The 26326-nt window shown below is 47.8% G+C and overlaps 1 protein-coding gene across 5 annotated transcripts in view; it reads left to right on the plus strand.

The window, feature by feature from the left end:
- Positions 1-26326, plus strand: part of MPC2 (mitochondrial pyruvate carrier 2) — a 126713-nt gene that overhangs the window by 89838 nt on the left and 10549 nt on the right. For all 5 annotated transcript variants that reach the window (XM_033941050.1, XM_033941047.1, XM_033941049.1 and 2 more), the window contains 2 exons: positions 49-133; positions 3968-4079. In XM_033941050.1, the coding sequence (XP_033796941.1) occupies positions 49-133; positions 3968-4079 (197 nt within the window). The remainder of the gene's footprint in view (positions 1-48; positions 134-3967; positions 4080-26326) is intronic.

Here is a 26326-nt window from a genome sequence, read left to right on the forward strand (position 1 = left end):
TCAGTATCCTATTACTAATTTAAACCTCTTCTTTCACATTTTTTGCAGGGTTTGGTTCTTGCTGGACTAGCTGATATGGCAAGACCAGCTGAAAAACTCAGTACAGCTCAGTCTGGTGTGTTAATGGCCACAGGTAATTTTAAAAAATGGTGTCCAGATGGGAGAACCCATATCGTTCATCCCGCCCTGCCAGGATTAAGACGTGAATATCTGATGAGGTTTTGTCTTAATGAAAAGCCCTGAATTGCTGCCATGTAGAATTCAATTCCTCAACATAGTCCCTAATTCTTGGGACAGTGGGGATTGCTATGGATTATATATATTTTTTTTAATGTTGTGCAATAAATTGATAGAATGGTGCAGACTAAATCATATACAAATACAGGCAAGTATATATATTTATAAAGAAAGGGAGATTAGATTATCAGAATCCAATATTGGACAAATGCAAATAAAAGCATTAAAATTCCCAAAATTATCAGGCAATCATTGAATATCATCTCCCATAAAAAGTCTTTAATCATTATAAATTTTAAACTATAAAGAATTCCATAAACAAAATTTTTTAGAAGACATGGAGAAAAAGATTTCAGTGAAGCCAAAATACTCTGTAAATCAGGCTGCACCAACATTAATTCAAAAATCACTCAAAAAGCTATCCCAAGGGACTGCAAAACAAATAAAAAAGAAAGATCTCTAATTGTGAATGTGCACGGTTTCAAAATAGCATAAAAAAATCAGGAAAACATGCAAAGCCAGAATGGCTAAAGGGTTGATGCAGTAAGCTTGCATTAAAACTGTGAACTGATCCTTTGAATTGCATTTGGGAACTGTATACTAATGCAAAACTTTAGCTCCCCAGTGCTAGGAGCAAATAGCATGCAAAATGGTAGTGCATTAAAAAGTAACAGAAGCTGTGGAGACAGATGTTTCTGATGTAGACTTTTATTCTGTGAAAGTGATCCACATATGGTATATACTCAAATATAAACTGGGATTTTGGGGCCAAAAAATTGGCCCAAAAATGAGGGTCCAGTTTATATTCAGGCCAGTTCCCCCCCCCCCTCCATCCCCCAACCGACTTACTGCAGGCCGCCACTAGGCTCTGCACCCTGCTCCCCTCCCTGTGTTGTCCGTTGTACCTCTGCCGATCCCTGGTGGTCCAGAGGTGCGGGCAGGCGTGAGCTTTCTGTGCTCCTGTCCTGCTGCTAACCTGGTCGGTCGGTGGCTTCCACAAGTTCTGGTTTCTTCAGCCACTGAGCGGCACCAAGCAGGAGTGCGCTTTGGCATTGCTGCTTGGCGCTGAGCAGCTTCTTGACTGGCTCCTGCGAATTCTTGAGAATTTGATCATATATTTTAATGAATTCATCCCACTTAACTTTTTCAAAAGATGTCCAATAAAGCCCCCCCCCCTTTATTTTATGGTCTTTGCTAAAAACAAGGTGTGTAGACTCTGAAACAGGTGGGAATTGTGCTTTTATATATTTGACTTTATTTATAAAGTGACAAGCTAATTGTTGAGCAGTCAGTGGTTTTTCAATAGGAGTGTTAGTTAAATGTTTAGTGTTACTTAATTCCTTTATTAATTTGAATAATCTTTTGGGGCTCCCTTTACTAAGCTGTGCTAGTGGTTTTAGCGCGCGCTACATGCCTCCATAGAGCTGGCGTTAGTTTTTCTGCGTAGCGCGGCTTAGTAAAAGGAGCCCTTAGTGTCATAAACATCTGTTCTTCTAAGATTAGAATAATAATTGTTTCTCGTTTGTTTCCTATTATAAAAAGAGATCATTAAATTAATATCTTAAAAGCATAAAAAGCAAAGGTATCTGAACAGTCGTAAAGCATGCAAAAGCTTATTGGTTTAGATTCTTGTAAAAGAAACTGAAAATAAAACAAGTACTACATCAGTCAAACATATATTTTTCCACATAAATTAAGACGGGAACAAGTCATATGCAATAAAAATGTTCTGCCTTTATCTCTAAATGCACAAAATTAAAATCCAAACCAAAAATGCACTGGTACGTTATCTACCTTAATAATAAGAGTTCACAGTCTATTGTCCACTTTAAACACAAAACAAGCCTTCAGAAATAAGACAACTAGCCTCGCAGTCTGCTGAAAAAGAATCCACTGTTTGCTGTGGAAACAAAAGTTGTCTGCCTCACAATCTGCTAAAAAAAAAATTCAGTCTGCTCTAAAAACAAAAAAATTGCTGTCTGCTTTAAAGAAACATCAGAGTCCAAAGGCAACTTTCCCCACTTACCAAATTGCACTGAAAATACTGCCATGCTTTAAAAACATTGAAGCCAGACTGATCCTTTTTGTTTAGGCACTGCTATTCTCCACTACCCACTTCCTCCTGCCTCAGACCAACATCGTACTTACAGTTCTAGTGCTCAGGAAGCTGATGCCAATGCTCTGTGCTGAGCTGGTCTTGATCATCTACACATGCTCGAGGCTTGTTGGATTTCCTTTGAGAATCCTGGAATGGGTGGGAGCATTTGCATTCCGAGCACCAGGACTATAAGTATGATGCTGGTCTGGCGGGGTGGGGGGGGAAGTGGGTCGTGGTGGATAGAAGATAGTGGGGGGATGGCAGTGCTGATCATCAGGGGTAAGGGAAAGCACCATTATCAGAAGGGGCTCAAAAATAAACAGCCCCCCCATTTTTGGGCCCCCAAATCTTGGTTTATATTCAAGTATATATGGTAGTTAACTTCCTGATCCTGGAAGAGTTCCTGATTTGTATCCCGGAAGCCATTTAAAACTGAACTTCATTCTCTTGATGATGATGAAGAGAGAGATCCAATCCTTACCAGTAAAAATGCTCTCTACACATTGAGATTCCCAAATAAAAGTATGAAATTTATTTTGCAAACCAAGATAAAATAAATCGCAGTAGTCAAGGATCGGTGTTAAAATAGTGGCCACAACAGTTTGAAAATTACAGATAAATAATCATCAGCCTTCTCAAAATGTTTAACTGAAAAAAGCCTTGGTTACAACTGCATGTATCTGTGGTTTAAATGACAAAGTGGAATAAAAAACTATTCCTAAATATCTGTATTGGTTAAGTACCGGAATCTTTATATCACCAAAATAAATCTGTGAAGGGAGTTCATGTAACATGGAACTCTGTCCCAAACATAAGATTTTGAGTTTTACCAAAATAGGCCATAGGTTATAGACCATATGGAACACTCTAAAACAGGAGTGTCGAAGTCCCTCCTCGAGGGCCACAATCCAATTGGGTTTTCAGGATTTCCCCATTGAATATGCATGAGATCTATTAGCATACAATGAAAGCAGTATACGCAAAGAGATGTCATGCATATTCATTGGGGAAATCCTGAAAACCCAACTGGATTGCGGCCCTCGAGGAGGGACTTTGACACCCCTGCTCTAAAAGCTGTGAGATTGGCTAATGCATCATATTATCCTAATTCAAATTGACAGATTGTAATGTATTAATTCAACAAGTAGGGAGGCACCTCATCTGTCAAGAATTAGTCAGGATGTGATGTTTGACTCGGAGCACCATGCTACTGCTGGATACTCCTTTCCTGGCAGGGAAGAGCAACTGTGTGACTGGTAATTGAAGATTCCCTGTTGTGAGAATGTCTTGCTTGTTCTTGGAGAAAGCTAACTTAACCTGTAGCATGTGTTCTCTGAGGATTGCAGGACATATATTCTTACTTACATGCCCTCTTCCCTTAGGAGTTCAATTCTATCAACTATTGTACTAAACACCCTGGTCCCATATAGCAACAATAGGTGAAAAGGCATGCACAAGTTCAATGGATGCTTCTAAAAGCTTCAGAAAAAAACACTGGGGAGTGCCTCCACACCGGGTTCCATCAATTATACTACCTATATGTGAGATTGTCCTGCCATCCTTTGAGAACACTTGCTATAGGTGAGTAACTTTGTTCTACAAATAAAGTGACCTGGCATTTCTATCTTTCAGGATTTATTTGGTCACGATACTCTCTTATCATTATTCCTAAAAACTGGTTCCTGTTTGCTGTGAACTTCTTTGTTGGCTGTGCTGGCACTTCCCAGCTTTATAGGATATGGAGGTAAGTATTATCACTGCCAGAACATGTATTAGGAATTGACTACTACTATTAATTATTTCTATAGCTGTGAACTTAGTCAGTTTTGCATCTCTTTATCATTTCTCCCTCCTTATTTAAGGGTATGTTATCTTCATTGAGAGAAAGTGCCTCTTGTAGTTAAGGCAGTCATCAACTTAGCTATGTCCATTTGCCCAACAAAGCTTATAAATAGGATGACCAATGCAAAGTACCCCAAAAGGAAGAAAAAAAAATGAAGGACAGATTTACATTGAATTGGTATATATAATTTGCCTATGTAGGCCCATACCAAAGAATTGCGACTTATCTTCTCAGAAGTGATGTTTTTCTGATGGTGTGTCAGATGTACTGTAAATCTGTAAAGATCTGATATTCCTTTGGAAATTTAAAGATGCAATAAACATTTGTATTCAGCTTACTGTCCCCTCTCCCCCTTTTTTAATTATAGCCCTTTAATCATTTAAGAAAACAAGATCAGAAAGACTATTTCTTGGACCATGGATTCATCCAGTGGCTCTCAAACCTATGCTGGAGGCTCTCCTTGGGAGAGGTTTGGAAACCATTGAAGAAGAGCGTTCTAAGTGTGTATAGGCTTGGCAAAGTTACTTTGCATCTAGGAGTCGATGGATGAGAGCACTCTTAATCTCCTCGTCCCCACAGAGTCTGAAAAAATGGGAATGAGGGGAAACGGTGGCAAAGCTTTTTTAAATAGATCTCCAACAGATAGCTTATTCGCCACAGTCTACTGCAGCTGCTTTAGGGTTTGACTTACTGTTTTCCCATTCTAAATTCAACTTTTAATGCATTATTGCTACCCTTTTTCTTCTCAACATGTCCCAAGTAATCTCCCTTATTTGCCTTCCTTCTATTCTACTTTCTATCTCTCTTAACCACCCTCATCACCACCAGTTTGCCCCATCCACCCATGGTTCCCATTGCTTGCCCTTTCTCAGTTCTCCCCCCACAAAGAAATCCTTGTCCCCATGATTTGCCAATCATTCACCCACCCATTAGCTTGTCTGTCAGCCACTTCCTCTTGTTGGCTCCTGATGATCCTCTAATGCTGACACCAAATTCCTGCTTGGCTTCTGCTTATAAACTGTTTTCTTTCCTGCTCCTGTGCAGTTCAAGTTGCAGTCAGTCATGATGGTCTCACAAGACTAGCAAGCACCTGCCTAGGGCTGCAGAATTTGGAGAGGAGGAAAGGTTTGTGAACATTGCTTCATTATAAGAGAGAGACTCATTCTCCATCCCTTTCCTTGCTGGGCCTACTGCTACCTCCCTCCTCCAAGGTTCCAAACAGAAAGAAGACGAGAGTTATGCAACAAGGCCTTTGAGCACAGGCCTGTGCTAAAACACTGCCATGTCCCGCTCCTGTTCAACAAGATGTTACATTGTATGGAGCTGGGTTATCTCAGTGCTTAAGTGTGGACCTTTGCTTAAAGGATGTGCACAATGCTTAATGTTACAACCTAGGGCCTGTAAGAGGGGGAGATGAATGCTGAATTCCCTAGGGTTGGAGGTAAGGGGTAGAAAGTAGAGAAGGGAAAGAGATGAAATGTTGGCCACCTGAGAGGAAGGAGGGGGTAGGAAAGAGCAGGGGAGATGCTGGCCACCTGGTGGGGGTGGGTTGCATGGCTGATAATTCACCTAGTATTTTGGCCTTGGGGACACAAGAATTCGGGCACATAATGGTTCGTTGAAGGGAGAACTGTGCAAGTGCAGGAACAGCAATTTTTCAAAAGCAGAGGTAGGATGCCTTGCTGAATTAGTGCCTGGGATTTGTCAAGCCATTTATATATACTAGTCTTTAAGCCTGTTACATTAACAGGTGCTGGAATAGATCAGAGAACAGAACAGATCAGAGAAGGTTATCATGCCACTGTACTGGGCCATGGTGCGCCCTCACCTGGAGTACTGCGTCCAGCACTGGTCACCATACATGAAGAAGAACACGGTACTACTCAGAATGGTCCAGAGAAGAGCGACTAAATTGGTTAAGGGGATGGAGTAGTTTCCGTACAGTGAGAGATTGGAGAAGCTGGGCCTCTTCTCCCTTGAAAAGAGGAGACTGCGAGGGGACTATTCACCCTCTCCAAGGTAGTGAGAACAAGAGGACACTCTCTAAAGCTGAAAGGGGATAGATTCCGTACAAACGTAAGTAAATTCTTTTTCACCAAGAGAGTGGTAGAAGAATGGAACGCTTTTCTGGAGTCTGTTATAGGGGAAAACACCCTCCAGGGTTTCAAGACAAAGTTCGACAAGTTTATGCTAAACTGGTGAGACTGGATTCATTTGGAGCACTGGTCTTGACCTTGGGGCCGCCGTGTGTGTCTGTCTGTCTGTTTGTCTTTCTTTCTTTCTGTCTCTCTCTTTCCTCGGCTGTCCACCACCACCCCTTACGTGCTCCACCTGTCCAGCAGTAGCCCTTCACCCTTCCTTTTATCTCCCCCGTGACCAGCAGCACCCCCATCCCTGCTCCCCCGTCCAACAGCAGCCCTTCTCCCTTCGTTTTACCTCCGCCCTGTCCAGCAGGACCCCTTCATTGCTCCCCCTGTCCAGCAGCACCTCTTCTCCCTTCGTTTTACCTCCCCCCTGTCCAGCAGCACCTCTTCCCTGCTCCCCCTGTCCAGCAGTAGGTCTTCTCCCTTCCTTTTACCTCCCCCCTGTCAAGCAACACCTCTTCCATGCTCCCCCTGTCCAGCAGTAGGCCTTCTCCCTAACTTTGACCTTCCCCCTGTCCAGCAGCACCCCTTTGACCTTCCCCCTTGTCCAGCAGTAGCTCTTCTCCCTTCCTTGTACCTCCCCCGTGTCCAGAAGCACTCCTTCTAGCAGGGAATTTTTACCAGCCAGCATGGGACACCTCACAGCAGCTGCACGACACCCTCCAGCCGTTCCTCTAGGCGAAAGCTATCAGGAGTGAAACCGCCGCCACCACTCAAATCCCTGCATGCACCGACAGCCACGGAAGGACACAGGGATCACAAAACCCTAAGTGCGCATGCGCGCTTAGGGTTTTATTATAGAGGAATTTTTATACTGGGCTAGATGGACCATTGGTCTGACCCAGTACAGCTAGTCTTATGTTCTTAAGGGATAGGACATTTTTGATGCACTTGCAGCTCCTGCCATTACTAAGATTATTCCACACTACAAAAAAAATAAATAAATAATTTATAAAGTGTGTCCTGGTGAGCTCACAATCTATCTAATTTACCTGGGGCAGTGAAAGAATAAGTGGCTTGTCCAGGGTCACAGGGAGCAGCATGGGATTTGAACCCACAACCTCAGGATGCTGAGGCTATAGCTCTAGCCACTGCACCAAAGTATATTTGTGTATATACATGTAACTCTAAATATTCATTCCTTTCTCTCTTCCCAGCCCTGACCCAAGTGTAATTTTGAGAGCCCCTTTCAGCAAACCTCTCCCTTTGGCTTCAGTCTCTCTTACCATCATCACCCTGAGTTTTCCCATTATGCTCCATTCTCTTTCCCTGTCATTCCTACCAGCTTCTCTTGACTACTTTCCACATAAATTTTTCTCCTTCCACTTAGTCTATTTCTTTCCTGCTCTGTGCCTATAGTCCTAACCAACAATTCCCCTTTATCCCAGGACAAGCAGGCATGATATTCTCAAATGTGGGTGATGTCATCTACGGAGCCCCGATGCGGACAGCTTTTTCAAGCAAACTTGATTGAAGATTTTAAGTTTGCTCTGCTGCTCCACGCATGCGTGCCTTCCTGCTCCACTAGAGGGCGCATCTCCCCCTCGTGGTCTCCAGTTCAAATTTTTCCGCCGAGCCTAGAAGTCGTATATTTTTAGGCTCTGCCCCAACTGCCTTCTAGCACCGCGATTTTTTATTGTTTTATTGATTTAGTCGCTGTGCGCGTTTTTTCTGATTTTTATTCATCTGTTCCTGCTTCATTTTGACCGACCCGGAGGCTTCCGGGTCGCCGCGGCCGCATGGCTACTTGGACCGCGGCCAGTTTCGTTTTCTATGTACCGGCCTTTGACCGGCTTTAAAAAGTGCACCCGGTGCGAGCGGCTTCTTTCCATCACAGACCCGCATCGCCGGTGCATCCTCTGCCTGGGGGCCGCCCATCCAACTGACTCCTGCCCCCAGTGCGCTACTTTTCAGAACCGGGCCCTCCGTCGAAGAAAAGCCCGCATGGCGGACCTTTTCACCGCCGACCAACCCACTACCTCGGCCTCGAGGTCGGCCTCGGCCCCGGCCTTGACCTCGGCCCCGAATACCTCGACACCACCTCGAGACTCGACCCCGAAGACCTCAGGACAGCAAAAAGCCTTGGCTCCGGGTAAGTCTCCTCTTCCTTCTTCAGGTTCCGCACCAGCGAAGAAGCCAGCCTCGGGGACACCGGCGACGCATGGTGGAAGCCCCATGCTTTCAGCCCCGGCGAAGCCTTCCAAGCCTTCGGGCCGTGCCTCCACCACACGGGAATACTCTGATACGAGGTCGCCCCCGGTGGAGTGCAACGAGGCATCGGACATGCCCTCGATGCTGTCCGTGCCCATTTTCCAGGACCTGCTCCGGGCGATGATCTCGTCGGAGCTGTCCGCTGCGCTGGCTCATCTACAACCGGCCCCGACCTCGACCTCGCGTGCGCCGGACCAGCCTGAGCCTCGTGTCGAGCCCCCTCAGGGCAAAGTGCGCCAGCTTCGCCGCATTCCATCCTCCTCAGATTCCTCTCCGAGGCGCCTGAGACGCTCTCCCTCCACAGACCACCGCGGGGCAAAGCGTCGCGCTAAAACGACCGAAACCTCAAACCGCCGTACCTCTAAGAAGGCCCGGAGTTCGCCCACACTACGAGGCCGTTCACCAACGCCCCGTACAGGACCGCTGAAGGTGACTGAGTTATCACTCTCCAACCCTCACATCCTCCTAACTCCCCCTCGGACCGGGGCTCCGAGCCAAGGTCCCAGGCTTTCGCCGAGGGAGCCCGGGTCGAGGTCACCGATTCGACATCGATCGGTACCCCGTACCCCGGCATCGTCTCCAAGGGGCTCCTCGAGACGACGTAGGTCCTCGACCCCGGAACACTGCCACAGTGTTTCCCCGGTCTCGGAGCGCGGGTCGGAGCATGAACCTCGATACTCGAGGGAAGCCTCCCCGTCCTTCTCCGCTCGACGGAGGTCTCGTTCACCGTCCCCACACGGAGCCCTGGGAACGTCCCGCCCCTCCTTCACTCGCTTTGTCCAGGACATGAGCCACGCTCTGGACTTAGACCTCCAGTCCGACTCAAGATACTCTAAAGAGTACCTGGCGGAGCTGGATTTGCCGTCACCGCCCAGAGAGTCCCTTCGCTTACCGCCCAATCCGGTACTCCAACAGGCTTTCTTCAGGAATCTGGAGATCCCCTATATGGTAACAGCTGTTCCCTCCTAAATGGAGTCCAAGTACCGTACAGTACCATACCCCGGGTTTGAGCAACCACAGCTCTCCCACCAGTCGCTGTTGGTAGAATCTTCCCTGAAAAAGGCTCACCCCTCCCGGGTCTCAGTGGCGGTCCCCCCAGGTCGAGAGGGTCGGACCCTTGACAAGTTCGGCAGAAGACTGTACCAGAACTCTATGATGGCCTCTAGGGTACAAAGTTACACTTTCACCTTCACGTCCTACTTGAAACATCTCATTGGACTGTTGGGAGCTTTTGCGACCGACCTGCCGGCCTCACGCCAAGGAGCCTTTAACCTGCTCCTGGAGGTTTTCTCCAACCTACGCCTCCATTTATTTCACGCGGCCTATGATGGCTTCGAACTTTCATCCAGAGTGGCAGCCTTCGCTATCGCCATGCGCCGCCTAGCCTGATTACGCCTCGTCGACATGGACCCTAACTTACAGGACCGGTTAGCTAACCTCCCCTGCGTGGGCAAATAACTTTTTGATGACACTATCGAGGCAGCTACGAAACGCCTTTTGGAACACAAACGCTCGTTTGCCTCCCTCGTTCGGCAAAAGCCGAAACCGCCAGCGTCCAGGCCGTTCAGGGCCCCTCCACGCCGCTACCCTCAAAAATCTACCCCTGCCTTCTCACGGCCTCCACCCCGACGCCCGCAAGCTCACCATCGGGCTCCGCCCAAGTTCCAGCTGCCTGCGACCGCCAAACCATCCCCGTCCTTTTGACGGGATAAGCGGACGGGGGCTGGCCCCCTCCGCAACAGCCCCAGGCCTCCTTCCCATCGGGGGACGCCTCAGAGCCTTCTACCCGCGCTGGGAACAAGTAACGTCGGACGCATGGGTCCTTGGCGTGATCTCATCAGGATACTCTCTCAACTTTCGGGAAAACCCTCCAGACAATCCTCCAAGCGTGTGCCCTTCCAACCAAACTCAGTTACCCCTCCTTCTCTCAGAAGCTCGAGAACTGCTTCGCCTACGGGCAGTGGAGGTGGTTCCCCCCGACCAACGGGGGAAAGGGTTCTACTCCCGTTACTTCCTGGTACCGAAGAAGACGGGAGACCTGCACCCAATTCTAGACTTAAGGCGACTCAACAAATTTCTGGTGAGGAAAAAGTTCCGGATGCTTTCCCTACCGATTCTCTACCCTCTCATCGACGAGGGCGATTGGCTCTGCTCCCTCGATCTGAAGGAAGCCTACACACATGTTCCAGTGCACCCCGCTCACCGCAAGTACCTGTGCTTTCAGGTGGGGGACCTGCACCTACAATACCGAGTCCTCCCCTTTGGTCTGGCGTCGTCACCCCGAGTCTTCACGGAGTGCCTCGTGGTGGTCGCAGCTGCCTTACGCTCACAGGGCCTCCAGGTATTCCCCTACCTGGACGACTGGCTGATCAAAGCCCCGTCCAGGGAGGGGGTTATCTCAGCGACCCGACAGACTATTATCTACCTTCAAGGTCTGGGGTTCGAGGTAAACTTCCTAAAATCCCAGCTGCGCCCCTCTCAGTCCTTACAGTTCATCGGGGCTGTGCTGGATACGGTTCGACTCCGCTCCTTCCTTCCCCCTCCACGTCAAGAGGCGTTAGTAAGTCTGAGTCGAAGGATTTCGCTGCTGAGCTCGGTATCAGCTCGGCAGATGATGACTCTTCTGGGCCACATGGCCTCTACCGTCCACGTCATACCCTTTGCCCGCCTCCACCTGAGGATTCCTCAATGGACCGGCGTCAGGACCGGGACCCAATCGACCGTCCCGTGACAGTGACTCCTTCATTGCAACGATCGCTCCTCTGGTGGGCCGACTCTTCAAATCTGTCCAAAGGTTTACTTTTTCTCGCCCCTCCACACAGCAAGGTACTCACCACGGATTCGTCGGAGTACGCTTTGGGAGCTCACCTGGATGGCCTACGCACTCAGAGGATGTGGTCAACAGAGGACCGCTGCTGCCACATCAACGTGCTGGAGCTTCGGGCCATCCATCTCGCCGCTGTAGCCTTTCAACATCTGCTCCACGACCGGGTGGTTCTCGTCCGAACCGACAACCAGGTAGCAATGTACTATGTAAACAAGCAAGGGGGGACAGGGTCTCGGGCCCTCTGTCAGGAAGCCCTGCGCCTCTGGAAGTGGGCAATCTCCAACAACATCTTCCTTCGAGCAGTGTACATACAAGGAGAGCGGAACTGTCTGGCAGACAGACTCAGCCGCCTCCTCCAGCCACATGAGTGGTCGCTGCACGCTCAAACCTTACAACAGGTGTTCGACAAGTGGGGGACTCCTCAGATAGATCTGTTCGCCTCCCCCCTCAACCACAAACTCCCTCAATTCTGCTCCCGGATGTACTCCCCGGACCGCCTCGAGGCCGAAGCCTTCCTCCTAGTTGGGAGGGAAGGTTTCTATACGCATTTCCGCCTTTTCCTCTGATTCTGCGGACGCTGGTCCATCTCAAACCAGTGCGAGCCACTATGATCTTGATTGCTCCTCAGTGGCCACGCCAGCCTTGGTTTTCCCTTCTACTTCAACTCAGTACCAGAGATCCACTGCCTCTGCCTCTGTTTCCCTCTCTGCTATCGCAGAGCCAGGGTTCGCTGTTGCATCCAAATCTTCAGTCTCTTCATCTGAATGCTTGGTTTCTCTCCCCCTGACTTCTCTCCCTGTGTCGCAATCAGTCAAGGAAATACTGGAAGCCTCGAGGAAGGCCTCGACCAGAACCTGCTATTCCCAAAAGTGGACCAGGTTCTCGTCCTGGGGCTCCTCGCACGACCAGGACCCGGTGTCGGTCCCGCTCCCCCTGGTCCTGGAGTATTTGCTCCATCTTTCTCACTCCGGCCTGAAGACCAACTCCATTCGGGTACATCTTAGTGCGATTGCTGCCTTCCATCAACCCCTGGAAGGAAAAGCCCTTTCACTCCATCCCTTAGTTTCTCGTTTCATGAAAGGTCTTTTGAATGTCCACCCTCCTCTCAAACCTCCCCCGGTGGTTTGGGACCTTAATGTGGTGCTGGCTCAACTCATGAAACCCCCATTCGAGCCGTTAGACAAATGCCATCTGAAATTCCTCACTTGGAAGGTGATCTTCCTGCTCGCACTCACTTCCGCTCGACGGGTTAGCGAGCTACAGGCTCTGGTGGCGGATCCACCTTTCACTGTATTCCATCATGACAAGGTGGTCCTCCGCACTAACCCCAAGTTCTTACCTAAAGTGGTGTCTGATTTCCATCTCAACCAGTCCATCGTCTTGCCAGTATTTTTCCCCAAGCCCCACTCTCACCCCGGAGAGACGGCGCTACACACGCTTGACTGTAAGAGAGCGTTGGCCTCTTACCTCCAACGCACTCAGTCTCATCGGACAGTCCCACGATTGTTTTTGTCCTTCGACCCTAATTGGCTGGGTCGCCCAGTTTCCAAGCGCACCTTGTCCAACTGGTTGGCTGCTTGTATTTCTTTTTGCTACGCTCAGGCTGGTCTCGCGCTGCATGGTCGAGTAACGGGACATAAAGTCCGAGCGATGGCAGCCTCCATAGCTTTCCTCCGGTCCACACCCATTGAGGAAATCTGCAAGGCTGCCACGTGGTCTTCGGTTCATACTTTCACCTCCCACTACTGCCTGGATACATTGTCCAGGAGCGATGGCCGTTTTGGCCAATCGATATTGCGTAATCTATTTGCTTAAATTGCCAACTTCCCTCCATCCTTTTTTCAGTTAGCTTGGAGGTCACCCACATGTGAGAATATCATGCCTGCTTGTCCTGGGATAAAGCACAGTTACTTACCGTAACAGGTGTTATCCAGGGACAGCAGGCATATATTCTCACAACCTGCCCGCCTCCCCGAGGTTGGCTTCTTTGCTGGTTAAGTGAACTGGAGACCACGAGGGGGAGATGCGCCCTCTAGTGGAGCAGGAAGGCACGCATGCGTGGAGCAGCAGAGCAAACTTAAAATCTTCAATCAAGTTTGCTTGAAAAAGCTGTCCGCATCGGGGCTCCGTAGATGACGTCACCCACATTTGAGAATATATGCCTGCTGTCCCTGGATAACACCTGTTACGGTAAATAACTGTGCTTTAGCCTTTATTTCCCCCTGAACTAGCCCCTGCAAACAGGCACGTGCACACCACATTTTTGCCTGTTGGGATGGCAGATTCAGACTTAAATAATAAATAAGTACAGGAACTGGTGTAAATAAACCACAAACAAAATATAAATTAGCCTCCAGTAATAAATGCTAGGCAAATTGCCATTAATCTTGATTCTCTTAGAGCAGTCACAGCAGCAACAATGACAGCAATGATAAAAGGAGGAAAAAAGCTGCAGAAACAACACGGAATATTCCTCTATGTGGCTATGAAGAAACATAGAAACATGAAGGCAGATAAAGGAGAAATGGTCCATCTAGTCTGCCCATCAGTCGTAACCATTATCTCTTCCTCTCTCAGATTCCACATGCCTATTCCACGCCTTCTTGAATTCAGACAGTCTCTGTCTCCACCACTTTTCCGGGAGACTGCTCCACACATCTACCAGCCTTTCTGTAAAGTATTTCCTTAAAAAAGAGCTTCTCTTGCTAGTACCTCTTCAGACTTTTCTGTCATGGGCAAAAAATAAACCCCTCTTGTAAACACACACTTATTAATTGCATAATTAAAGTATTAAAGAAAGTTCTTATCTGTCTTGTTCGTTTGAGATCATGTTGCTGTTACTCTGCTCTCAGTCAGATTACTTCCTATGCTCGCTATTCTGTGCTCTCCCATCAAATTATAAGAACATTAGAGATGCCGCTGCTGGACCAGTGGTCCATCGCGCCCAGCAGTCCGCTCATGCGGTGGCCCTTTTGGTCAAAGACCAGTGCCCTAACTGAGACTAGCCTTACCAGCGTATGACCTTGTTCAGTAGGAACTTGTCTAACTTTGTCTTGAATCCCTGGAGATTGTTTTCCCCTATGATAGCCTCTGGGAGAGCGTTCCAGTTTTCCATCACTCTCTGGGTGAAAAAGAACTTCCTTACCTTTGTACGGAATCTATCCCCTTTCAACTTTAAAGAGTGCCCTCTTGTTCTCCCTGCCTTGGAGAGGGTGAACAACCTGTCCTTATCTACTAAGTCTATCTCCTTCAGTATCTTGAATGTTTCAATCATGTCCCCTCTCAATCTCCTCTGTTCTAAGGAGAAGAGGCTAAGTTTCTCTAATCTGTCACCATATGGCAGCTCCTCCAACCCCTTAACCATCTTAGTCGCTCTTCTCTGGACCCTTTTGAGTATTAATATGTCCTTCTTCATGTACGGCGACCAGTGCTGGATGCAGTACTCCAGGTGAGGGCGCACCATGGCCCGGTACAGCGGCATGATAACCTTCTCCGACCTGTTTGTGATCCCCTTCTTAATCATTCCTAGCATTCTGTTTGCCCTTTTTGCCGCCGCCGCCGCCGCACATTGTGTGGACAGCTTCATTGACTTGTCAATCAGAACTCCCAAGTCCCTTTCCTGGGAGGTCTCTCCAAGTACCGCCCTGGACATCCTGTACTCTTGCCTGAGATTTTTCTTACCGACATGCATTACCGTATTTTCGCGGATATAACGCGCACCCGTGTAAAACGCGCACACGGGTATAGCGCGCAGAAACCACAATATTATGTATAAAAACTTTTGTATACCGCGCTCACGGGTATAACGCGCATGCTGCCCGACTGTCCTTTCGCCCGCCCCGACTCTCCTCTGGCCACCCCGACTCTCCTTTCGCCCGCCCCGACTCTCCTCTGGCCACCCCGACTCTCCTCTGGCCACCCCGACTCTCTTTTCGCCCTCCCCAACTCTCCGTGCGCTGTCCCGACTCTCCATTTACCCGCCCTGCCCTGCCCCCCCCCCCCCGGCAGGACCACTCGCACCCCCACCCCGAAGGACCGCCGACTCCCCGACAATATCGGGCCAGAAGGGAGCCCAAACCCTCCTGGCCACGGCGACCCCCACCCCGCCCGACGCCCGATTCACCCCCCCCCCAGCAGGACCGCTCGCACCCCCACCCCGAACGACCGCTCGCACGCGCTCCCGCACGCACCCGCGATCGGAGCAAGAGGGAGCCCAAGCCCTCTTGCCCGGCCGACTCCCCGACAATATCGGGCCAGGAGGGAGCCCAAACCCTCCTGGCCACGGCGACCCCCTACCCCCACCCCGCACTACATTACGGGCAGGAGGGATCCCAGGCCCTCCTGCCCTCGACGCAAACCCCCCCCCCTCCCTCCAACGACCGCCCCCCCCCCCAAGAACCTCCGACCGCCCCCCCCAGCCGACCCGCGACCCCCCTGGCCGACCCCCACGACACCCCCACCCCCCTTCCCCGTACCTTTGCTAGTTGGCCGGACAGACGGGAGCCAAACCCGCCTGTCCGGCAGGCAGCCAACGACGGAATGAGGCCGGATTGGCCCATCCGTCCCAAAGCTCCACCTACTGGTGGGGCCTAAGGCGCGTGGGCCAATCAGAATAGGCCCTGGAGCCTTAGGTCCCACCTGGGGGCGCGGCCTGAGGCACATGGTCGGGTTGGGCCCATGTGCCTCAGGCCACGCCCCCAGGTGGGACCTAAGGCTCCAGGGCCTATTATGATTGGCCCACGCGCCTTAGGCCCCACCAGTAGGCGGAGCTTTGGGACGGATGGGCCAATCCGGCCTCATTCCGTCGTTGGCTGCCTGCCGGACAGGCGGGTTTGGCTCACGTCTGTCCGGCCAACTAGCAAAGGTACGGGGAAGGGGGGTGGGGGTGTCGTGGGGGTCGGCCAGGGGGGTCGTGGGTCGGCTGGGGGGGGCGGTCGGAGGTTCTTGGGGGGGGCGGTCGTTGGAGGGAGGGAGGGGGGTTTGCGTCGAGGGCAGGAGGGCCTGGGATCCCTCCTGCCCGTAATGTAGTGCGGGGTGGGGGTAGGGGGTCGCCGTGGCCAGGAGGGTTTGGGCTCCCTCCTGGCCCGATATTGTCGGGGAGTCGGCCGGGCAAGAGGGCTTGGGCTCCCTCTTGCTCCGATCGCGGGTGCGGGTGGGAGCGCGTGCGAGCGGTCGTTCGGGGTGGGGGTGCGAGCGGTCCTGCTGGGGGGGGGGGAATCGGGCGTCGGGCGGGGTGGGAACTATGTAGAAAAACTTTTGTATACCGCGCTCACGCGTATAACGCGCGAGGGGTATGCGCGGTAGGTAAAAACGCGTATAACGCGCGCGTTATATCCGCGAAAATACGGTACTTTACATTTATCCACGTTGAATTTCATCTGCCATGTCGATGCCCATTCCTCGAGCCTGGTTATGTCATGTTGCAGATCTTCGCAATCCCCCTGTGTCTACACTACTCTGAATAACTTTGTGTCGTCTGCAAATTTAATCACCTCGCTCGTTGTACCTATATCCAGATTGTTTATAAAGATGTTGAAGAGTATGGGTCCAAGCACCGAGCCCTGCGGCACCCCACTGGTGACGCTCTTCCAGTCTGAGTATTACCCATTCACCTCTATTCTCTGTTTCCTATGTTCCAGCCAGTTTTTAATCCACGTGAGTATTTCTCCCTCGATTCCATGGCTCGCAATTTTCCGAAGTAGTCGTTCATGTGGAACCTTGTCGAACTCCTTCTGAAAGTCCAGATATACAATGTCGACTGGGTCACCCTTATCTATCTGCCTGTTTACTCCGTCGAAGAAGTGCAGCGAGTTCGTCAAACAAAATATGCCCTTGCTGAAACCGTGCTGGCTGATACTCATCAGACCGTGTCTATCAAGGTGATCAATGATGCGATCCTTTATCAGTGCCTCTACCATCTTTCCAGGTACCGAGGTCAGACTCACCGGTCTGTAGTTTCCTGGATCTCCCCCGAACCTTTTTTGAAGATAGGCGTTACATTCGCCACCTTCCAGTCCTCCGGAATCTTTCCTGTTTTGATTGACAGATCAGCTATGGTCCCTTTCAGTTCCTTTGCTGACCCTCGGATGGATGCCATCCGGTCCCGGGGATTTATCGCTCTTAAGCCTGTCAATCTGCCTGTATACCTCTTCTAGGCTGACTGTCAACCCTGTCAGTTTCCCGTTTTCACTTCCAGCATATAACCTGATGGGTTCCAGTATGCTGTGTACATCCTCTTTGGTAAATACAGATGCAAAAAATGTGTTCAGTCTATCTGCAATTTTTTTGTCCTCCTTTAGCGCTCCCTTTATTCCTTGGTCATCCAACGGTCCCACTGCTTCCCTCGCGGGTTGTTTTCCTTTAATATATCGAAAGAACGGCAGAGTACGGTACTGGGGTTCAAGAAAGGATTAGACAAATTCCTACTGGAAAAGGGGATAGAGGGGTATAGATAGAAGATTACTGCACAGGTCCTGGACCTGCTGGGCCACCGCGTGAGCGGACTGCTGGGCACGATGGACCTCGGGTCTGACCCAGCAGAGGCATTTCTTATGTTCTTATGAAATTTTTCGCCTCATTGGCTATTTTTTCCTCATAGTCACTTTTTGCCACTTTTATCGCCTTATGGCACCTGCGTTGGTGGTGTTTGTGCTTATTCCAGTTTTTATCCGTTTTCGATCTTTTCCATTCCTTAAATGAGTTTATTTTGTTTTTGATCGCTTTCTTAACTTCTACAGTGAGCCACGCCGGTTCTTTATTCTTTTTCCTCTTTGATCTTGCATTTGCCAACGGTGGCCATCATTTCATGACTGCATGGTTGCTGCTTCAGGGCTCTATAAATTTAAGTTATCTGCTTGAGCCCTGAAGCAGTGACTATGCAATTGTGTAACGATGGCCACCGCTGGCAAATGCAAGAAATAATTTGATGGAGAGCACAGAATAGGCACGCATAGGAAGTAATCTGACTGATAGAGTAACAGCAACATGGTCTGCAACGAACAGAACAGATAAGAACTTTCTTTATTACTTTAATTTATGTAATTAATAAGTGTGTGTTTACAGGAGACTTTTTTTTTTTTTTTTGCTTTTGATGGAAGTTTGAAGAAGAGCTAACAAGAGAAGCTCTTTTCTTCATAGCCACACAGAGGAATTTTCCTCGTGGCTTCTGTGGCTTTTTTCCTCCTTTTGTCATTGCTGTTGTCACAGCTGTGACTGTTCTAAGAGAACCAAGATTAATAACACAATTTGCCTAGCATTTATTACTGGAAGTTAATTTTATATAGTGTTTGAGATTATTATCATCTTTCAGTCACTGAGGTTGCCTATGCTGTTCTGTTACTCTTCTTTTGGGTGCCATCTATTACTGTGTATTGTTCCATATTGGGCCAGCTCTTATAGCGAGGGCAAGAGTCCAACTTTCCAGACACTTGACCACTCTACATATGAAATGCCCTCATAAATCATCATGTGAATCAAAAAGCATCACCACCCAAAAGATAGTCCCATTGTCTTGGACAGTTCTGATCCAGTTGTTCTAGAGCCACAGTACTTCTATAAGGCTTGACCCAATCACTAGGCAGACTAGGTGTCTGCCTGGGGTGGGGCTGATGTGGCAGTCTGCATACCTGTGGATGACATTGGGGCTGGCATGGTGCTTTGAACACATATGGATGGTAAAGGCTCCATGTTAACTTGCCTATACAACATTTACAGCTAACTTCTGTGTCAAGGCTCCTCTGGAAGGGGTAAAAGTAAAGGGAAGCTGCTGAAAACCTTGGAACAGGGAGATCTGAGACATTATGGAAATGCTGGACACCATGGGGGAGGAAGAAGAATAAGGAGGGGGGGGGAGCTTTGAGTTGCCCCAGGAAGGTGGGAGGGTTCATGGCGAGAATTTGCCAAGGATGTCAGATACCCTTGGGCTAGCTCTGGCTTCCATTCTGTGCCTCTTGAAAGTCACACCTTAAAGAGTTTGGTAGAAAACTGAAGTTGCATATGCTACCACACAATGTTGTATGTAAACATATTATGAAATAACTGCAAGTTGATTCTACGCTGTGATATTGACTACAAAATAATGAACATTCTGATGTAAGAACTTCTTGTTTAGTATCTAACATTTTAGTGTAAAATTATATTTTTAAAATCTGGTGTTTATTTCCTGCTCCCCCCTTCCCCCAGAAATTTCACCTAAAACAATATGTCCGATGTTCTGTAGATCACAAGTACCAAAAAGATTAAAATAGATTTTGATGCTTATCCTGAGTAAAATGGTATGGTAGCCCTGTTAGCCCACTTTTAAAGGTAATATAAAGGAAAAAAACATAACGGAGATAAAGGTGATACCTTTTATAGGATAAACAATGCATTTTTTAGTTAGCTTTCGAAGGTAGCCCTTCAGATCAGAAATAATCAAAAGTTGACAAATCACATATATAAGTGATGAAACATGAAAGCATTCCGATGACCAGTCTCACAGGAAGAGGAAGGGATGAGCAAGGTAAAAAACAGAGGGCTGGATGTGTGAGAGACTGAGATATGGATGAGTGATAGGAAGGTGACAAAGCAGTTTAAATTCATGTTTTATAATGTAAAATAAACCCAAGGTCTTTAAGTCTTGTCTGGTGGGTGTCAAAATATTTATCATTTTGATTTCAAAGGTCTTAGCATTCCTGGATTGTCCTAAAATTTCCTTTTTAGCATTCTCACTATAAAATCATTGATGCAGTGTTCTGTTTTTCCGAAGTGTTGTCCGACAAAGGTGACATCTTAGTTGGCATTGCACTTTTTAATGATTTCCGTGTACCATATACATACAAGACGATCTGAATATAAGTCAAGGTACTCTTTTTCCCCCCCAAAAAGGAGGAAAAAAGTTGACTCAAATATAAGCTGGGGGTGTTACTAATATTTATGTGCCCTACCCTACCTGGATCTGCACACAGCCCCCCTCCCTGCCAGGATCTACACCCTGTCCCACCTCCTAGCCCTATCCCCCCTCTCTCCTGATGTCCTGCAGGCCTCCACTGAACCTGCCGAATGCCCTGGTGGTCCAGTGGTAGGCCAGGACAGGAGGGATCCTTCCCGTCTCCTGTCCCGACCAACTCTGACAATTTTGTACTGCCCCCATATACCTTTTTGAATCCCTGGTAGACCAGCAGTGTACCAGGCAGGAGCAAGTTTTCTGCGCTCCTACCCCATGCTGAGCCCCTCCCTGGGTGGCTGACTTGAGTTCTCATGGCCCAGCGGTGTACCGGGTAGGAGCGAGCTTTCCACGCTCCTTCCCCACACTGAGCTGCTCTGAATAGCTGCTGCAAGTTCTCACGAGTCCCGCAAGATCTTGTGGCAGCCATTCAGCAGTACACTGCTGGACCACCAGGGATTCAAAAAGGTATGTGGGGGGATACAGGAGGGAGATTAAAAAAAATTGTCAGTTGGCTGGGTCAGGAGATGGGAGCTCATATGGCAAGCCCAGTGGAGGTCTACAATAATTTCAGGAAGGGGCGGGTGAATGCTGACCCGAATATAAGACAAGACTCCCATTTATGGACCTTTTTTTTGGCCCAAAAATCTTGTCTTATATTCGAATATATATGGTAAATTGATCCTAGTCTTTACCACCTGGCTTGTTTCACCAGTGTAGTACCCTTCTTTCACTTTTTGCATTGCTTATCCTGGAAATAAGCAGTGGATTTCCCCAAGACAATCTTAATAATGGCTTATGGACTTTTCTCTTAGGACAAGGGTGCACAACTTCAGCCTCCACCAGGCCAGGATTTCCCAAATGAATATGCATGAGATCAATACACATACAATGGAAGCAGTGCAGGCAAATAGATCTCATGCAAATTCACTGGGGAAATCATGAAAACATGACTGGATTTGGCCCTCGAGGTCCGGAGTTGTGCATCTCTCTTAGGAAATTATCCAAACCTTTTTTTAAACTCTGCTAAGCTAATTGCTTTTACCACATTCTCTGGCAGCGACTTCCAGCATTTAATTACACGTTGAGTGAAGAAATATGTTCTCCAATTTGTTTTAAATTTACTACTTAATAGCTTCATTGTGTGCTCTCTAGTCCTCTTTTTTTTAAGAGTAAATAAGCGATTCATATCTACCCATTCCACTCCACTTAGTATTTTATAGATCTCTGTCATGTCTCCCCTCAGCCATCTCTTCTGCAAGCTGAAGAACATTAGCCTCTAGCCTTTCCTCATAGGAAATCTTCTCATCCCTTTTATCATTTTTGTTGCCCTTCTCTATACCTTTTCTATTTCTGCTAAAGTCACCAGAAATAGAGGTTTTAATGAATTCTGTTAGAGCAAACAATTTATAATGTAACAGTCGAAACTATATCTTTGTGTTTAAAATAAATAAAATGACAGAAGTGCAAAAATGTTGTTTTTTCAGATTGCTTATGGACCCTTGATGTAAATTGGCCATTCTCAACATTTTGGATCTGCTACTTTAGTAGCTTTTCCCAGACATTCACAAATGGCTGAGGCTATTCCATTTAAGTTAGAGGTGGAGGAGGAACACAGGACAGAAACATTTGATATCTTCCTCCCCCTGGAGGCTGAGAGAGTAACCATTCACAGAATCCTGAAGGATGTATGGATGAGAATGTGGGAGGAGATTGGTCTCTGTAGCACCTATTACAAAGACGATTGCTATGTATAGAGTCCAGAAGGTGTTCTCTATTTTTATGCAATACTTATAATGCAGAATAAATTTCAAAAGTAACTCGCAAATAGTTTTAAACTTGTTATATGGTGTGCTCAGTGCTCCAGCAAACAAGTCAATGAGCGATAGACCAGTTGCGAGAGGAACCATCATAGCATCACCAGGTTCCTCAATAGCATTGTTTTATCCAACTGTCTGATTGGTCAGACGACCACATAATAGTAATAGGGTCATTCCATATCAACTGTACACAAAGTGCCAGGCAGTGGTAGTGGCCACTCTAAGGTTTCATGGGTTACAAGTATTCCCGTATCTGGACGATTTATTGAACAAAGCTCCGTTACTTCAAGCAGTGCATTCGATAATAAAGGTGACAATAACTTTCCTTCAACTTCTGAGGTTCAAAGTCATCTTTCAAAAGTGACATCTTCAGCCCTCAAGTTCTAGAATTTATAGGAGCCCTACTAAACACTACTCTTCTGCGGGCATTCCTTCCTCAACAAAGACAAAACACCTTGCTTCATCGTTGCAACCATGTATCCACTCTACAAAATGTATCAGTGAGAAAAATGATGTGTGTCACACCCTTTGCTCGATTTCACCTAAGGACAGCTTAGTGGACCTTGGCGTCACAATGGTCTCAAGCCAGGGATCCCTTGTCTCAAAGGATCACAGTCAGCTCGCCTCTACGTCATTCCCTCCACTGGTGGTTGAATTCAGCAAATCTCTCCAGAAGTTTGCTATTTCACATTCCGCCACATCAGAAAGTTCTCACAATGGATGCATCCATGTATGCTTGGGGAGCTCACCTAGATGGTCTCAAGACTCAAGGTCTATGGTCTCCTTGGGAACAGACATTCCACATCAACCTGTTTGAGCTAAGGGCAATTTGCAATGCTCTAAAGACATTTCAAGATCACATTTCCAATCAAGTCCTTTTTGTGAAAATAGACAATCAAGTGGCAATGTATTACATCAACAAGCAGGGGGGTACGGGCTCTCCTACCTCTGTCAGGAAGCCAAACCTATCTGGAATTGGGCAATTCCTCGCTACTTATTTCTCAGGGCCATATATGTGCAAAGCAAACAGAATGCTCTTGCAGACAATTTCAGCAGATTTCTCAAACCTTACAAAAGTGTTCTCAACTCCAAAGTCTTGCTCCACATCTCTCTTTGGGAGACTGCTCAGGTAGACTTGTTTGTGTCGCACCACAATCATGTTACTTCGCTTCTGCTCCCGACAATATTCTCATCATCTCGAAGCAGCTTTTCTTTTGGATTGGACAGATAAGTTCCTCTATGTGTTTCCACCAATCCCTCTCATTCTGAAGACTTTAGTCAAACTCAAGCAAGAGTCCGCCATCATGATCTTGATAGCTCCTCGGTGTCCCAGACAGCCTTGGTTCCCTCTTCTACTTCGACTTAGTGCCAAGGATCCAATCCCATTGCAGATCTTTCCATCTGTACTCACTCAGAGTCAAGAATCTCTGTTACATCCCAATCTACAGTTGCTACACTTAACAGCTTGGTACCTGTTGGTCTAATTCTGACAGAGTTTAATCTTTCTCACTCAGTACAAGCCATTAAAACTGCTTCCAGAAAGCCTTCTACTCAGCAATGCTATCAACAAAAGTGGATAGGCTTCCTATTGTGGTGTAACCTCCATGACTTGGAGGCTTACTCCTCTTCTGTTTCTTCAGTGTTGGACTATCTTCTCCATTTAACTAACTCTGGACTTGATTACATCAGTAAGAGTTCATCTCAGTGCTATTAGCGTTTTCTATTCTCCTTTCAACGACAAACCTCTAGCCACTCACCCGCTTGTATCTCAGTTTATGAAAGGACTTTTCAATTCCAAGCCTCCGCTCAAAGCCCCTCCAGTTGTTTGGGATCTTAATCTAGTCCTATCCACGCTGATGAAGCCACCATTTAAACCCATGGCATCTACTCATCTTAAGTATCTCACTTGTAAAGTGGTCTTCTTAATCTCCGTCACGTCTTCTCGTAGAGTGAGTGAACTGCAAGCTTTGATTTCCGACCCACCTTTTTACAGGGACACTGACTTTAAACGCATGGGAGACTTCGTCCATCAGGCGCTACAAAACCAAGCTGAAACCAATAATGTAGAGGCTATGTGGTCAATCCTGAAATGCACCTTACATGAGGCAACAAACCGCTATGCAAAAACAGTAAACAAACGACGGAGGAAGAACAAGCCCCAGTGGTTCTCTGCAGAGATCTCGGATCTTGTTAAGGAAAAGAAAAAAGCTTTTATTTCCTACAAGCATACAGGAAACAGGGTGGCAAAAGAAGACTATCTGACCAGGTCTAAGGCAGTCAAAGCGGCAGTCAGAGAGGCCAAGATTCAAACAGAAGAACATCTAGCGAAAAACATTAAAAAAGGGGATAAATCCTTCTTCAGATACATTAGCGACAGGAAACGAAACACTGATGGGATAGTACGTCTCAGGAAAACAGACGGGACCTATGCAGAAATGGATTCTGATAAAGCCAAACTACTAAATGAATACTTTTGCTCAGTCTTTACCTGTGAGGCACCGGGGACCAGTCCACAACTGCAGGCAAGGCAAACCTCGGAAGACCCGTTTCAAAATTTCAAGTTTACACCCAGCAGCGTCCATGGCGAATTATCAAAACTCAAGGTGAACAAAGCCATGGAACCGGACAATCTACACCCCAGGATTCTTAGGGAGTTGTGTGATGTCCTGGCGGAACCGCTATCCGTGCTGTTCAGTCTTTCCCTAAGTACCGGAAAAGTCCCCATGGACTGGAAAACAGCTAATGTCATTCCATTGCACAAAAAAGGTTGCAGAACGGAGGCTGCGAATTACAGACCGGTGAGTCTCACCTCAATAGTGAGCAAACTCATGGAAAGACTTATTAAACACGAATTAGATACAATCCTGACCGAGGAGAATCTACAGGATCCCCACCAGCATGGATTCACAAAGGGAAGGTCCTGTCAATCCAATCTGATCAGCTTCTTTGACTGGGTTACAAGGAAACTGGATATGGGGAAGTTTCTGGACGTCGTGTACTTGGACTTCAGCAAAGCTTTTGATAGCGTCCCACACCGCAGATTGTTGAGCAAGATGACTTCAATGGGATTGGGAGTGACATTGACGACATGGGTCAATGACTGGTTAAGCGGTAGAATCCAGAGGGTAGTGGTTAACGGTACCCCCTCCAATACATCGGAGGTGACCAGTGGAGTGCCACAGGGATCGGTCTTGGGACCGATCCTTTTCAACATATACATAAGAGGCCTGACTCAAGGGCTTCAAGGTAAAATAACCCTATTCGCCGACGACGCCAAACTATGCAACATAGTAGATAACAGCACCCTGCCCAACAGTATGGAACAGGACCTGCTCTTATTGGAACATTGGTCCTCGACTTGGCAGCTAGGCTTCAATGCCAAAAAATGTAAGGTCATGCACCTTGGCAGCAGAAACCCGTGCAGAACTTGCACTCTAAATGGTGAGACCTTAGCTAGGACTAGGGCAGAGCGTGATTTGGGAGTAATCATTAGTGAAGACATGAAAACTGCCAAGCAGGTGGAGAAAGCTGCATCCAAGGCTAGACAAATGGTGGGATGCATCCGTAGAGGTTTCGTCAGCCGGAGGCCTGAAGTCATAATGCCCCTGTACAGATCCATGGTGAGACCTCATCTTGAATATTGTGTTCAATTCTGGAGACCACATTATCAAAAAGATGTGCGGAGAATCGAGTCGGTTCAGCGAATGACCACCAGGATGGTCTCGGGACTCAAGAACCTCCCATATGAGGAAAGATTAAATAAACTGCAGCTATACTCGCTCGAGGAACGTAGAGAGAGGGGAGACATGATTGAGACTTTTAAATATATCACGGGCCGCATCAAGGTGGAAGACGATATCTTCTTTCTTAAAGGACCTTCAACCACAAGAGGTCATCCGCTGAAAATCAAAGGCGGGCAATTTCATGGCGACGCCAGGAAGTATTTCTTCACCGAAAGGGTAGTCGATCATTGGAATGAACTTCCATTGCAGGTGATTAATGCCAGCAGCGTGCTCGATTTTAAAAAGAAATGGGATATGTATGTGGGATCTCTAGCCGGGTGAAGTCTAGGGGTGGGTCATTAGCGTGGGCAGACTTGATGGGCTGCAGCCCTTTTCTGCCGTCATATTCTATGTTTCTATGTTTATATTTCATCATGCCAAAGTGGTTCCCAGAACTCATCTAAAATTCCTTCCCAAAGTAGTCATGGAATTCTACCTCAA

Source organism: Geotrypetes seraphini, chromosome 4 (genome assembly GCF_902459505.1).
Source record: "Geotrypetes seraphini chromosome 4, aGeoSer1.1, whole genome shotgun sequence".
NCBI classification, from domain to species: domain Eukaryota; kingdom Metazoa; phylum Chordata; class Amphibia; order Gymnophiona; family Dermophiidae; genus Geotrypetes; species Geotrypetes seraphini.